At 46.4% G+C, this 14,506-nt stretch overlaps 1 protein-coding gene and 1 long non-coding RNA gene across 5 annotated transcripts in view; one reads left to right on the top strand and one right to left on the bottom strand.

Moving 5' to 3' along the window:
• The window catches only part of LOC115201319 (histone acetyltransferase p300), a 46,625-nt gene extending 32,339 nt beyond the window's left edge, over positions 1–14,286 (top strand). The window contains exons 18-29 of one of the 4 annotated variants that reach the window (XM_029764850.1): positions 257–345; positions 1,229–1,309; positions 1,902–1,958; positions 2,076–2,153; positions 2,265–2,332; positions 2,460–2,610; positions 3,867–4,013; positions 4,134–4,413; positions 4,655–4,822; positions 5,053–5,214; positions 7,301–7,582; positions 8,996–14,286. In XM_029764850.1, the coding sequence (XP_029620710.1) occupies positions 257–345; positions 1,229–1,309; positions 1,902–1,958; positions 2,076–2,153; positions 2,265–2,332; positions 2,460–2,610; positions 3,867–4,013; positions 4,134–4,413; positions 4,655–4,822; positions 5,053–5,214; positions 7,301–7,582; positions 8,996–12,175 (4,743 nt within the window). In that variant the 3' untranslated portion in view covers positions 12,176–14,286. Of the gene's footprint in view, positions 1–256; positions 346–1,198; positions 1,310–1,901; positions 1,959–2,075; positions 2,154–2,264; positions 2,333–2,459; positions 2,611–3,866; positions 4,014–4,133; positions 4,414–4,654; positions 4,850–5,052; positions 5,215–7,300; positions 7,583–8,995 lie in introns of all 4 variants that reach the window. The other 3 variants (XM_029764849.1, XM_029764848.1, XM_029764847.1) reach the window with 3 other exon arrangements.
• On the bottom strand, positions 1,743–2,993 carry LOC115201320 (uncharacterized). The gene is made up of 2 exons (XR_003879729.1): positions 2,513–2,993; positions 1,743–2,179 (listed from the first exon to the last, which is right to left on the bottom strand). It is a non-coding gene; the product is annotated as an uncharacterized LOC115201320 (long non-coding RNA).
• Positions 14,287–14,506: the final 220 nt, after the last annotated feature.

Raw genomic sequence — 14,506 nt, 5'->3', positions numbered from 1 at the left:
CACTAATGAACATAAAGATGCTTTATTGTATGATTTTTTAAATTAGTAATCTTTGTTCATTCTCCTTCCCCCTGTCTTTGTTTCTTTGTTAGTACTTTAGTTATTTTATGTGAATCACTTTACCTGTATTGAAAAGCGCTATACAAGTAACATTATTACTACTAATCTCTTTTTTTAAAGTTCATTTGGGGATAAAAGAAGTGTTCATTTATTATCTAACTTTCTCTCTTTCCTGTGTTTTTTTTGCCTCCTCCAGTTGGAGTTTTCTCCCCAGACGTTGTGCTGCTATGGGAAGCAGCTGTGCACTATACCCCGGGACGCTGCCTACTTCAGCTACCAGAACAGGTAGAGAGGGAGGCGAGTGTGTGTGTCTCACACACACACACACACACACACACACACCCACACACACGGTGATCAATATCATAATGACTGTATGTTGAATTTTGTGTACTCTGGGAATAAATGGTTTGCCACGTTTTTCCCCATTTTAATATCCATGTGCTTAACGCAATTACATTTTAAGTTGGTCCTTTCTTACTGCCTTTCTGGACATTACTTAACTTCAATTTCTAACAAAAGCTGTAGGCTGTGATCAGGTACGAATATGTACAAATATTGTGACAGCACTGATACCTGACTGAAAATAAGAAAGGACCCACTTTAAAATGAGCTCTGATAGAACAATTGTCTGTGTCGCTGTTCATCTGTTCAGTATCTCCATTGTCCCAGGCTTTCCCTCCCTTCCCCTCCAGTTGATTCTGTCACTGCTGTATATGTAGCTGTGGTGGTTTTGCTCATCTTCTCCTGCCCAAAACGCTAATCTGTGCTTTGCCTTGGCCTTCTGCTCTGTTGTCCTGGATGTTGTCTTGTCCTCTCCTTCTCTCCTCACCATTGAAATCATTCCTCCATCCAACCCTTTCTGCCCTCTCCCTGTGTCGTCAATGCTTGTGACATCTGCATTGGCTTGCTTTTGTCTGGTCCAATCATACGCCTCCAAACCCCACCTATCCCTCCCCCCTTTCCCTTCCATCCTGAATCATGATTGGCTGTTCTGACGACGACACCTGCCCTGCCTGCTCTGCGCCCCTCCTGTCTCCTGTGTGCCTGCGTGCTTGCTCCCACCCTGTCATGCCTTGATTGGTGGCTGCCTCCGTGCCTTCTCTGTGATTGGCTGTGCTGTTGGGGAACGGTGTAGTTCACCAAAATTTGGGCTTCTTGCTGGCAGGTACCACTTCTGTGAGAAGTGCTTCAACGAAATCCAGGGGGACAACGTGTCCCTGGGAGACGACCCCTCCCAGCCTCCGACGTGAGTAGAACGTTACCATCCACTAGCCTTCCCTCAACTTTTCTTTTGGTTTAACGTAAACTTTATTTTATACTTTTATCTTTAGGCCTTTATTTGACTCATATGCCAAGCTTCTCCCTCATATCAGCTTTAAAGAACCTCCATTTGCTGTTATTGTGAATGTCTTCCTTCCATTTCTGTGGTATTCTCTCTCCTACAGTAGTTGATTTGGTTTTATTGTACATCTCTACTGTCGCAGTTATTGTTTGTCTCACCTCTCGTAGACTGTGGTTTTCCTCTATTGGCCTACATCTGTTGTGCAGCACCTCTTCAGTAAATCAAAATTGGGATGGAAACACTGTATATTTGAAAATCAGGCCAAATATTTAAACTTTATATGAAGTGTTGGACGAGAGCCCTGCCAGAGAATCCAATGCTTTCACCTTGATTGTCATTTGGAGTTTATGAAGCTGTATTTATTGGTTGGTTAGACTGTGGTTCATCCACCTTACCCTTTCAATGTATTTTTTTTTTTCATGAGGCTTTTTAACTGGTGGTGGCCTGGTTGCTATTGTTGTGGTATGTGTGTTACATTTCTTCTTTCTAATTTCAGTTCCATCGGTAAAGATCAGTTTGAGAAGAAGAAGAATGACACACTGGACCCTGAATTGTAAGTCCACCATTGGAAGTATATATCTTGTTGAGTAATTACATTTAAGATGTTATTGCAATGTAGTTGTGGTGATGTAAGCAGTCTGATTTATTTCTCTCTTGTTCCTCTCTACAGACTTGTGGAATGTATGGACTGCGGACGTAAGATGCACCAGATCTGTGTTCTGCACAACGACACTATCTGGCCGTTAGGGTAAGTCTGTCTGCATGCCTTGTTCCCTGTAACCAGAAGAGAGGAAGCAGTTAGTCTTATTATAAGGTTCTGGCATCTCTACTGACGCTAATGAACTCTTTCACCCACCAGTTTTAATTGTGATGGCTGCTTAAAGAAGTTGAATAAGACAAGGAGAGAGAATAAGTATGCTGCCAAAAGTAAGTACCAATGTCTTTTTTAAATATTTTTTTTAACCCTAAATATTACTTACCCATCTCCATTTCAGGTAGTTCCTCCCTACTTTACCTAGCTTATTTGTAATTAAGCTTATCTCCCTCTCTCCAGGGTTGCCCCACACTAAGCTGGGCTGTTATTTGGAAACTAGAGTGAATGACTACCTGAAGCGTCAGAGCCACCCTGAGTCGGGTGACGTCACCATCCGAGTGGTCCACGTCTCTGACAAGGTGGTAGAGGTCAAACCAGGCATGAAGTCCAGGTAAGGGACATGCACCACTGGGGGGGAATAGTAAGCGCGTTTCCCTGAAGAAGTAGAACAGGAGAAGGGGATAAGAGGCAGACCGAGTGGGGTTAATGTAGTAATTTGTTGAATCCCAAATCAACCCCTAGCAGCTACCCCTAGGCACTGTAAATCTGAGAGGATTGGATCACTTTTTTTTAATCACAGAATTTAAAAAAATATATATATTTTTTTTTTTTTAGTTTCAGAATTGCAAGGTAGAAAGAGTTTGAGACCAGAGCATGGTAGATGGAGAAGCAGTAACTCTGAATGATGACAGATGGTGAATATATAAATATATTGGTATGCAGGGTTGGGGAGTAACTGATGACATGTAATCTGATTACCAAAACTAACTGTAATTAGTTGCGTTATCAATCAAAAATATTGTAGTCACTTTTGGATACTTTTGGAAAAACTAGATGACTACTTCTTGGATTACTTTTAAATTCAGAAAGGATGTTTGTGAAAGAAAATACATTGTCACCTTTGAGAAAACAATGACATTCAATTTAGCATTGGAAAAAAGGTGCAAATTTAAACGCCCAGTGCAGTCAAATGTGATTTTCTTGTGTTTTTTATATTTCCACACTATGAGATTTGAATAATACGGTCAAATTGTACAAATATTAATTGCCTTTTTGTGTAAGCTGATTTGAAAAGAGCCTGAAATGTCAGCCTTTTGTGATGGGATGGAGTTGTGGCCTGCCTGGTGACATCACCAGGTGGTCAATTGGTTAATAGAGCAATAAGAAAGAGTTCCAAACCTCTCTGCCAATAGCTAGTTTTCAGTTTTCCCCTCCCAACTCGTACCACTCCGACAGACCTAGTTAAATTCTTGCTTGAGTAATTGTTCTTTCTAAGGAGTACATGTTGGTACTTAATTGTTACCTAGAAATGATTTAATACTGAGATAACAGTTGCATTGGACTTAAGTTTGTTTCACCTGAGTGAGTCTGACCACAAGTCAGAGATCACTATGATGACACACCAAATGCGTTTGATGGATCCTTTTTGTCTTCTAATGCCTCTTAAGGGGAAAGTAATTGAAAAGTAAGTGAAAGTAATCAATTACATTACTGAGTTTGGGTAACCCAAAAGTTACATTACTGATAATTTTGCATAGGTACTGTAACTAGAAACTAACGGATTACATTTAGAAAGTAACCTACCAACCCTGTTAGTATGCATGCATGCGTTCATTCTAGCATCAGACGTCTCATGTCTCTCTCCAGGTTTGTGGACACTGGGGAGATGTGTGAGTCATTCCCATACAGAACAAAAGCCCTGTTTGCGTTTGAGGACATCGATGGAGCTGACGTCTGCTTCTTCGGCATGCATGTACAGGAGTACGGCTCGGACTGCCCTCCTCCCAATCAGAGGTGATAGTTATTTGAAGGGTACATTTTCTCAACTCCCCCAGTTGTATGTTAATGCCCAAAGGACTGGACCTCATCCTTGCTCTCTCCCGCCCTCTCTCCATCTTCCCCTCTCTCCCCCAGACGCGTGTACATCTCGTACCTGGACAGTGTTCACTTCTTCCAGCCTCGTTCTCTGAGGACGGGCGTCTACCATGAGATTCTCATTGGCTACCTGGAGTATGTCAAGAAGCTGGGGTACACGACGGGTCACATCTGGGCGTGCCCACCGAGTGAAGGGGACGACTACATCTTCCACTGTCACCCTATGGACCAGAAGATCCCCAAGCCCAAGAGGCTTCAGGAGTGGTATAGGAAGATGCTGGACAAGGCTGTGTCGGAGCGCATCGTGCATGACTTCAAGGTAAAGAGGCTTGAGGGGTCCTTGCGGGGACAAAGTTTGAATTTTATTCAATTGTCTTGCTTCATCGGCAAGTGGAGGGTTGATCGCACAAGGACAGTCAAGGATTGGCCTCTGAGAAGCACCATTTTATCACTGTTCATGTTGTGACAACTTGAAGTGGTGTTACTCATTTGTTACATAAAGCAGGACGAGTGGAGTGTTTCTTAAATCTGGGTTTAATATCTTTCTGTCCCTCGCTCAGGACATCTTCAAGCAGGCCACGGAGGACCGTCTGACAAGTGCCAAGGAGCTGCCGTACTTTGAGGGGGACTTCTGGCCCAACGTGCTGGAGGAGAGCATCAAGGAGCTGGAGCAGGAGGAGGAGGAGAGGAAGAGAGAGGAAAACAGCACTTCCAACGAGAGCATAGATGTAAGTGGGATGGACATTTACTACAAGGTACATTGCAGTGTGTTCATATGGATCTTTGGGTTTGTTTTGATGTGATTTCATTTGATCTCTTTCAATCAGTGTGATAATTTGATTCTGTTTTACTGAATACAAAATGTTTAACAGATTTTTGTATGAATTGCATTTCAACATTTGTTCTAAATAAAAATGGTTACTACTGTAGTGTGTGTATAATTCACTGTCTTCTCCAGGCCACAAAGGGCGACAGCAAAAACGCCAAAAAGAAGAACAACAAGAAGACTTCGAAGAATAAGAGCAGTATGAGCCGAGCAAATAAGAAGAAGCCAGGCTTGCCCAACGTGTCCAATGACCTCTCTCAGAAACTGTACGCCAGCATGGAGAAGCACAAAGAGGTAGGAGGGAGTGACTGTTGCGTGTTTTTATTGTATTTCTGAACATTATGTTGTAAATCAGCCTCGCTTGGAGTAAATTGGTGAGAATCAGGTTTAAGATCTGAACGAGTCACTTTCACAACCTAAAAACACTTTCCACTAAGACGGTTGTAGTGGCGATTTCCTATAAAAAGCTAACGGCACAGGAGAGAGACGAAATTGTTTTCCAAACGTTAACTCTTTTCGGGTGAAGTTCCCATTTATTGAGCATACAAAAGATAAATGGTTTAGTTCCAATACAAAGATTTGCATAGAAAAGGTGTAGAGGTAAAATCTATGAGTATGTTCTGTGATATGGTAAGACCTGTATGCCCTCTCTCACCTGTGCTAACCTTTCATGTGCTATCTATATACAGTTGAAGTCGGAAGTTTACATACACTTAGGTTGGAGTCATTAAAACTTGTTTTTCAACCACTCCACAAATTTCTTGTTCACAAACTATAGTTTAGGCAGTCGGTTTGGACATCAACTTTGCGCATGACATAAGTCATTTTTCCAACAATTGTTTACAGGCAGATTATTTCACTTATAATTCACTGTATCACAATTCCAGTGGGTCAGAGGTTTACATACAATAAGTTGACTGTACCTTTAAACAGTTTGGAAAATTCTAGAAAAATGTCATGGCTGTAGAAGCTTCTGATTGGCTAATTGACATCATTTGAGTCAATTGGAGGTGTACCTGTGGATGTATTTCAAGGCCTACCTTCAAACTCAGTGCCTCTTTGCTTGACATCATGGGAAAATCAAAAATCAGCCAAGACCTGAGGAAAAAAAAATTGTAGACCTGCACAAGTTTGGTTCATCCTTGGGAGCAATTTCGAAACGCCTGAAGGTACCACATTCATCTGTACAAACAATAGTACGCAAGTATAAACACCATGGGACCACGCAGCCATCATACCGCTCAGGGAGGAGACGCGTTCTGTCTCCTAGAGATGAATGTACTTTGGAGCGAAAGGTGCAAATCAATCCCAGAACAACAGCAAAGGACCTTGTGAAGATGCTGGAGGAAACGGGTACAAAAGTCCTATTTTGACATAACCTGAAAGACCGTTCAGCAAGGAAGAAGCCACTGCTACAAAACCGCCATAAAAAAGCCAGACTACGCTTTGCAACTGCACATGGGGACAAAGATTATACTTTTTGGAGAAATGTCCTCTGGTCTGATGAAACAAAAATAGAACTGTTTGGCCATGATGACCATCGTTATGTTTGGAGGGAAAAGGGGGAGGCTTGCAAGCCGAAGAAGACCATCCCAACCGTGATGCACGGGTTGGCAGCATCATGTTGTGGGGGTGCATTGCTGCAGGAGGGACTGGTGCACTTAACAAAATAGATGGCATCATGAGGCAGGAAAATTATGTGGATATATTGAAGCAACATCTCCAGACAACAGTCAGGAAGTTAAAGCTTGGTCGCAAATGGGTCTTCCAAATGGACAATGACCCCAAGCATACTTCCAAAGTTGTGGCAAAATTGCTTAAGGACAACGAAGTCAAGGTTTTGGAGTGGCCATCACAAAGCCCTGACCTCAATCCTATAGAAAATTTGTGGGCAGAACTGAAAAAGCGTGTGCGAGCAAGGAGGCCTACAAACCTGACTCGGTTACACCAGCTCTGTCAGAAGGAATGGGGCAAAATTCACCCAACTTATTGTGGGAAGCTTGTAGAAGGTTGTAAACTTGTGACCCACTGGGAATGTGATGAAAGAAATAAAAGCTGAAATAAATCTTTCTCTCTACTATTATTCTGACATTTCACATTCTTAAAATAAAGTGGTGATCCAAACTGACCTAAGACAGGGAATTTTTACTAGGATTAAATGTCAGGAATTGTGGAAAAACTGAGTTTAAATGTATTTGGCTAAGGTGTTTGTAAACTTCCGACTTCAACTCTACGTGTGACCCATGACCCCAACATATAGTGCCCTCTATTGTACAATCAAGTTAAAATGACCCTTGACAGACAACATATACACAATAAAATAAAACAAACAGGTCAAAATGTCTTCTCCATTAACTCTGTTCTGCTCTCTCCTCGCCAGGTATTCTTTGTGATCCGTCTGATAGCGGCGCCGATGTCCAACACGCTGGGCCCCATCACGGACCCCGACGGCCTGATGGCCTGTGACCTGATGGACGGGCGCGACGCCTTTCTCACCCTGGCCCGCGACAAACACCTAGAGTTCAGCTCGCTGCGCAGGTCCAAGTGGAGCTCCATGTGCATGCTGGTGGAGCTCCACAACCAGAGCCAGGACCGCTTCGTCTACACCTGCAACGAGTGCAAGGGCCATGTGGAGACACGCTACCACTGCACCGTCTGCGAGGTGAGGGTTAGGGTTCAGGTTAGAGGGGCGGAGGAAGAGAAGAGGGGGAGGGTAGAGCTGGGACGGACGATAAACAGAAAATTAAACACTAACATTGCCTTCCTCTTACGACACAATTTTGTTTAAGTCTAATTTTCAATGATTAGGCTACACAATGTTCCTTCTTGTACTTTTTTAGGGGGTTACGAAAACCACTGTTTGGTCAACAGTACTGTGCATTATCCTGATTCCCTGCAATGAAAGTGCCCTATTCCTGTTTTGCTGCCTGATCTCACTCCCTCTTTCCCATGTGTGCATGAGGAAGAGGGAGAGCTGTATTCTGATAAGTGCAAGAATATACATTGCAATTGCGGGAAAAACAGTTTTTAAAGCAACTACTGTTTAATTGTTAAAGAGAGGAGAGTGTAAGCTTTCTGTGAGTAACATTTATTTCTCAATATTGAGCAAATGGCACCACTTTACATAGCAGCGTGGCGCGAGGCGAATATGGTTTTGAGACGATGCAGCTGTGGAGCGTAGCATGCCATTCACATTGAATACGTCAAGTTGCCTAGGCCTACAGATGGACCGGTTTTTTTTTGTAGGACATGAAAGTAATCTCGCTAATGTATTTTGAGTTCCCACTTCCTCAGGTGGTGTAGTATGTAGCTTACAGGGAAAGCAAACTGGCCTCATTGTGTGTGCGCGAGAGTTGCATAATAACGAGTACATGTTATTCAATTATTGCATCCAAACTGCTCGCTCGCGTCAACGAGCATCTGCGTTGCCGAACGCTAAAATAGGACTATTTGAGACACTCGACACACTGCAAGTCCTGCCTCTCCCATCTACTCATTGCAGGGTTGGACATACAGGGCTGCCCGCTGCCTGCCCGCTGGCCCTGGGAGGTTTTGTTATCCCTCTGGGCCATTCATTCAACCACGTCAGTGAAAACCATTCACTGGGCCCGTGAAAACAATGTTGTAATAATGCTATTTTCAATCTAGGCTATGTAATTGATGGGGGGAAAAAAGCTGAATTTCCAAAGCTGTCAGTTGGTTATGTAGATAAATTATTACACGCGCCATACACAGCTTAGTTTGAGCGAAATATCAACTGTCAAGCAGCAAGAGCGCAAAGCTCACAACTGGTTGTAGTGTGGAGCAGCTCACAGAAGAGACTGCGTTAGGTAGGAAAGACGTTTACACTTTTGATACTGTACCTGTTTATAAAACAAATATTGTTATTGAGCAAATCACCCAGCTCTGGGGAAGGGGGTTGGAGGGTTATAGAGTGGGCTAGGAAGGGTATAGAAGAGGAACTGGCTGAAAAGTCAAACTAAGATTTGTTTTAGGGTAATTCTAATAAGGGGATGATAAGTAAAGTGTGGTGTAACCAACACCTATATGCTACTTTCTCCTCTCTCTGTCCCAGGACTATGACCTGTGCATCACCTGCTACAACTCTAAGGGGCACATTCACAAGATGGAGAAGCTGGGTCTGGGCCTGGATGACGAGAGCAACAACTCGGCCGCTTCATCCATCACCAACCCTGGAGACTCGCGCCGCCTCAGCATCCAGCGCTGCATCCAGTCTCTGGTCCACGCCTGCCAGTGTCGCAACGCCAACTGCAGCCTGCCATCCTGCCAGAAGATGAAGCGTGTGGTGCAGCATACAAAAGGTTGCAAGCGCAAGACCAACGGCGGCTGCCCCATCTGCAAGCAGCTCATCGCCCTGTGCTGCTACCACGCCAAGCACTGCCAGGAGAACAAGTGTCCCGTACCGTTCTGTCTGAACATCAAGCACAAGCTGAGGCAGCAGCAGCTCCAGCACCGTCTCCAGCAGGCCCAGATGCTGCGGAGGAGGATGGCCAGCATGCAGAGGGTGGGTCAGCCACCTCCAGGACCGGGGGGCAACGGTGGGCTACCGTCCCCAGGAAACAACGGCACCACAGGGCCCAGTACCCCCATGTCCGTGGGCACGCAGCCCCCCACACCTCAGACCCCCACCCAGGGGAACATGCCCCTCGGACCCCAGCAGGGGATGGGTCAGGGCCCTCCAGGGCAACAGCAGCAGTTACAGCAGCAGGGCGGCATTCCCCAGCAGCACCACATGCACCACCAGTTCCAGCAGCAGATGCAGCAGCAGCATAGTGGAGGGGTAATGATGAACTCTCCTCAGCAGCAACAGATGGTCCAACAACAGCTCCAGCAGCAGCAGCAGGGCCAGTCTCCAAATGTCCAGCAGATGAAGCACCCAGGAGGTCTTCCCCCTTACACCCCCAGACCTCCAGGTGCCTCGCCCCTCCACCAGTCCCTGGGTAAACCCGGTCTGGGCCCAGCCACCCCTCCACAGCAGCAGGCAAACCCCGGCCAGGGCTCCATGCCCCAGGGGCAGCAGCAGCAACAGGGGCCTCCTGCGGCAGCAGTGGAGATAGCGTTGAAGATTCAGCGTGTGGCAGAGACACAGCGTCAGATGGCCCAGGCTCAAGCCCAGATCCTCCAAAGGCAGCAGGCAGCCCAAGGTGGAGGCATGATGCCCCCTCACCCCCACCACCAGAACCCCCAGGCCCAGATGCAAGGCATGGCCCACCCAGGAGCAGGCATGGCAGGGCCCCAGGGGATGGCTCCCCAGGGCCAGGGTGTGGCAGGGAGGACTCATATGGAGCAGCAGGGGATGGTGGTGGGGCAAGGAGGCATGCAGCAGCAAGGAGGCATGCAGCAGCAAGGAGGCATGCAGCAGCAAGGAGGCATGCAGCAGCAAGGAGGCATGCAGCAGCAAGGAGGCATGCAGCAGCAAGGAGGCATGCAGCAGCAAGGAGGCCCCCAGTCGCAGCTCTCTCCCCAGGTTCAGCTCCAGCAGCAGGCCCAACTCCAGAATCCCAACCAACAGCAGTGGGGTGGCTCGGGTGGGATGGCACCCCAGCAGAGGCAAGGCATGATGGGACAGATGGGTCACCTGACACCGCAGCAACAGCAGCAGCTCGCCCAGCAACAGCAGCAGCGGCAGCTCGTCCAGCAACAACAGCAGCAAGGTCAGCAGCAACAGCAGGCAGGGCAAGGGGGATTAATGGGGCTGATGGGAGGTCCAGGGGGCGTGGCCGGGGCGGCAGCGGCGATGGTGGGAACAGGGAACCTCCCCCAGGCAGCTCTACAGGACCTCCTGCGTACCCTCCGTTCCCCCAGCTCCCCCGGTCAGCATCAACAGGTCCTCAACATCCTCCGCTCCAACCCCCTCCTCATGGCTGCCTTCATCAAGCAGCGAGCTGCCCGATACCAGGGAGGTCCAGGGGTGCCGGGGGCCCCAGGAGGAGGGGGGCCCGGAGGCGTGCGGTTCCAGGGGGCCCCTGGTGGGGCAGGAATGGGCCCTGGGGGTAACCAGGTAGTCATGGATGGTCAGCAGGTGAACGTAAACCCTGGAGTATCCCAGCCAGGGATGAACATGGGCCAGGCAGGTGGAGGAGTAAATATGTCCACTATGGCTCAGCTACAGCAGTTACAGCAGCAGCAGCAGCGCCCCCTCCTGCCTGGGAGTCTGCAGCAACAGCAGCAAATGGCAGCACTACAACAACAAGGCGGTATGCCAGGCCAAGGCACCCCCATGTCCAACATGACTCCCCAGTTCAGAGAGATTCTGATGAGAAGGCACCTGCAGCAACAGCAGCAGCAGCAGCAACAACAACAGATGAGTAACAACGGTCAGTTCCAGCAGCCCCAGCCCCCCCAACAGCAGCAGGGTCAGGGCCAGCAGGGCTTCATGCATCAGGGCCAGCCTGGTCAACCTGGCCAGACCCAGTCTGGTGGAGGGGGAGGGCCGCAGCAGGGTGGGGGAGGCCCCCAGGGGCCCCAGCCGGGTCCAGGGCAGGGCCAACAAGGACAGGGCTACCCTGGAACGATGTCCCAGCAGGTAGCCACAGCCCTGCAACAGAGGCTACAGCTCCAGATGCAACAGCAGCAGCAACAACAACAACAACAGCAACAACAGCAGCAGGATGGGGGTGGGGGGCCTGGGCAGCTCCAACCGGGGCAGCAGGGTCCCCAGCAAGGCCAAGGTGGTCAGCCCCAGTCATCCCATGCCATGCTCCAGCAGGCCCTCCACCAGAGACTACTCCAGCAGCAGCACCTAGGAGGGGGCTCGCCTGCCCAGCACGGCAGTCCTATGAGCCCCCAGCAGCAGATGGCCCAGTCCCCACACCCCCACCTCCAGGGCCAGGCTCTGGGCGGTCAGTCCCTCAGTAACCAGGTGCGTTCCCCTCAGCCCTCCCCTCGGCCACAGTCCCAGCCGCCCCACTCCAGCCCCTCGCCACGCATGCAGCCCCAGCCCTCCCCTCACCGCATCTCCCCCCAGACCCAGACAGGCTCTCCGCACCCGGGTCATCTCTCCCAGCACCACCCTGGCATGGTGGCCCCCCAAAACCCACAACAATTGTCACAGCAACAACAGCAGCAGGCTAACACTGGGGACCCGGGTACGTTTGGTTCGGACCCCAGTGCTATGATGTCCCAGATAAGTGGGATGGGAGGCTTGCATGGCCCAGGGCAGTCAGACATGTTGGGTAATAACCACCAGGACCTGGGGACAAACATTAACCACAACAGTTTAGACATTATGTAGCCCTCTACTACTACGTCTGTCTGTGCTCTGAAGAACTGTCCTCATGGGTCTGGCTGGAAGCGGGATGGCAGTTTTTGAAGTTATTTTTATTTAATATTTTTCTGATGTATAAATGAAAAGAACTCAACTTCCTATGGGAGATGCAACGTTAAATCTACAAGTCAATAAATGAATAAATTGAACGAATGGTAAGTTATTGCTGTTAATATATATCTATATATTTTTGCCAATTGTGTACAAAATGTGTAAGGGGTTTCTGGACAGTAGAGATTTCTTCCTTAGTATATGACACAAGTAATATTTTTGGGGACTGAGAATTTTGCCTTTTTTACAAATATTTTTAAGATTTTAAATGTGGTGGACAATTGAGGTGAGTTAATACAATGGACCTTTCTATCGTTCGGTTTTCCTCCATAAAACCAGTCATGATTGTATCTGTTTTGCAGAGAAGTGTTTTTTTATTATAATTATCAATATTATTTTTGCTGGATCTACAAACAAATGTCATATCTTTTTTTGGGGGGGTAGGGGGCAGATGTACTTTGCAACTGCTACAATTCAAATAGAAGAATATATTTTTGTTAAAGACTGTCCAAAAACCGAGAGGGTTGAAAGAAGGGCAAGTGTATCTTTTTTTCTGATTTTGTTAGGGATCCAAGTGAAACCGAAAACATTGCTGGGGAGGTGAGCAGGGGGTGGCTGATCTCCCTCTAGGACTGTCCGTGAGCATCTCGGGTCGTTGGACGCCCAGATCTTCTACGCCAGGGTTTCCCCCCCTCCCCGGTGCATGTTTTGGTTTTTGCTCTAGCACTAAATGGCTGATTCAAATAACCAACTCATCATCAAGCTTTGATTATTTGAAGCAACTGATGTGCTAGGGCAAAAAACAAAATGTGCACCCGAGTTTGGGTAACCCTGTCCTACACTCCCCTTTACCCCTACACTTACAAACAGGACGATGGATGAGAAACTTACTACTGATGTTGCCAGCTGATTTGGAGGATGGCTCCATGTAGTGTGTATACCCTCATGAACTGAAACATGAAGGGGATATGGGAAGGTGTGGAGGGCTTTTGTCAACGATGCTACCCTTCCCCTCTCATCCTAGTCACAAGCCCCTCTTCTTTTGCCCTGAACATTGGGTTTAATTTAATGTTATTACTGTACAAAAACTGGACATTAATGAAATACTGTTTGTAATAAAATGAAAATCATACATTTGCGCTGTACAGACTTTCAGACCTATGGTGAGCAGAGACTCTTTTTCTTCTGCTGATTTTCTCGATTTGGTTTCCTAGCAACCTAGTCTCCTCCCAAACTATGTAAAAGTATTGATTTCTGAAAGGTACAGTATGGGGTGTAGGTCATGAGCACCAATGAGCCTTTGTGTATATATTTTTTTTTAACTGGGGATATTGCAACATAACATCTTGATTGCTGTGAACACCAACACATTCACATGAACACATGCACAAAACGTGAGAAGGCTTATTACTGTGGTCAGAAAATGAATTGATTATTTGCCTCATATTAAAGAATTACACAAGATTTCACAAGTTCACTTATTTTTCTCTAAAGGTTGAGATTTGGGGGAGGGGGAAAAACAAGTGGCAATATATCTTGAGACTTATTTTATAAAAAAACAAGGAAAGCTTGTATTTTATATATAGATATTATTTAATTTTATTTTTTGGAAAATAAAACTTGAAGCTACAGGAATTAATAGATTAAACTTTTTTTGTATTAAAGATGTAATGGTGATGTAAAATGACACTGCGGTCATTCACAGCCCTCTTTGGGGCTGTTTGAGTATATCATGCCATTTTGATGAAATGTACACTTGTATACATACTGAATCACTGTACAAACCATGGCAACTGAACAACTTTTGTTTTGCTTTTTCTTTCTGCCTAAAGAAACTGGAATTAAGACTGTGTTTAGTGTTCAAATGGAATCTTTGACCACTTTTCTGTTAATACTTTGGTGCTTGCTGAGAGGAAGCAAACAATAAATAACTGTTGCTCCATTTTCATTAGTTTCTTAAGTTATTTTGGTATTTTTTTTGCCAATTTAATTGTACAATAAAGTATGTTTGTACCATTGGAAAAATAGCTGTATGTTGAAATGGCTTTTATTTCACTAGCTACATTTCCATCACATGATGAAATTGGTTGAATCCCATCCCTCAACCCATCAGACATTGGTGGGACGGATAACACATCTCGCCCATGACAGCCAATAATACACTGAACATATAAAGCGTTGATCCCATGTTTCATGAGCTGAAATAAGATCACAAATTGTCCATATGCACAAAAATATTTCTTACAT

Source organism: Salmo trutta, chromosome 10 (genome assembly GCF_901001165.1).
Source record: "Salmo trutta chromosome 10, fSalTru1.1, whole genome shotgun sequence".
NCBI lineage: Eukaryota > Metazoa > Chordata > Actinopteri > Salmoniformes > Salmonidae > Salmo > Salmo trutta.
This window is presented reverse-complemented; position numbering and strand designations above follow the sequence as displayed.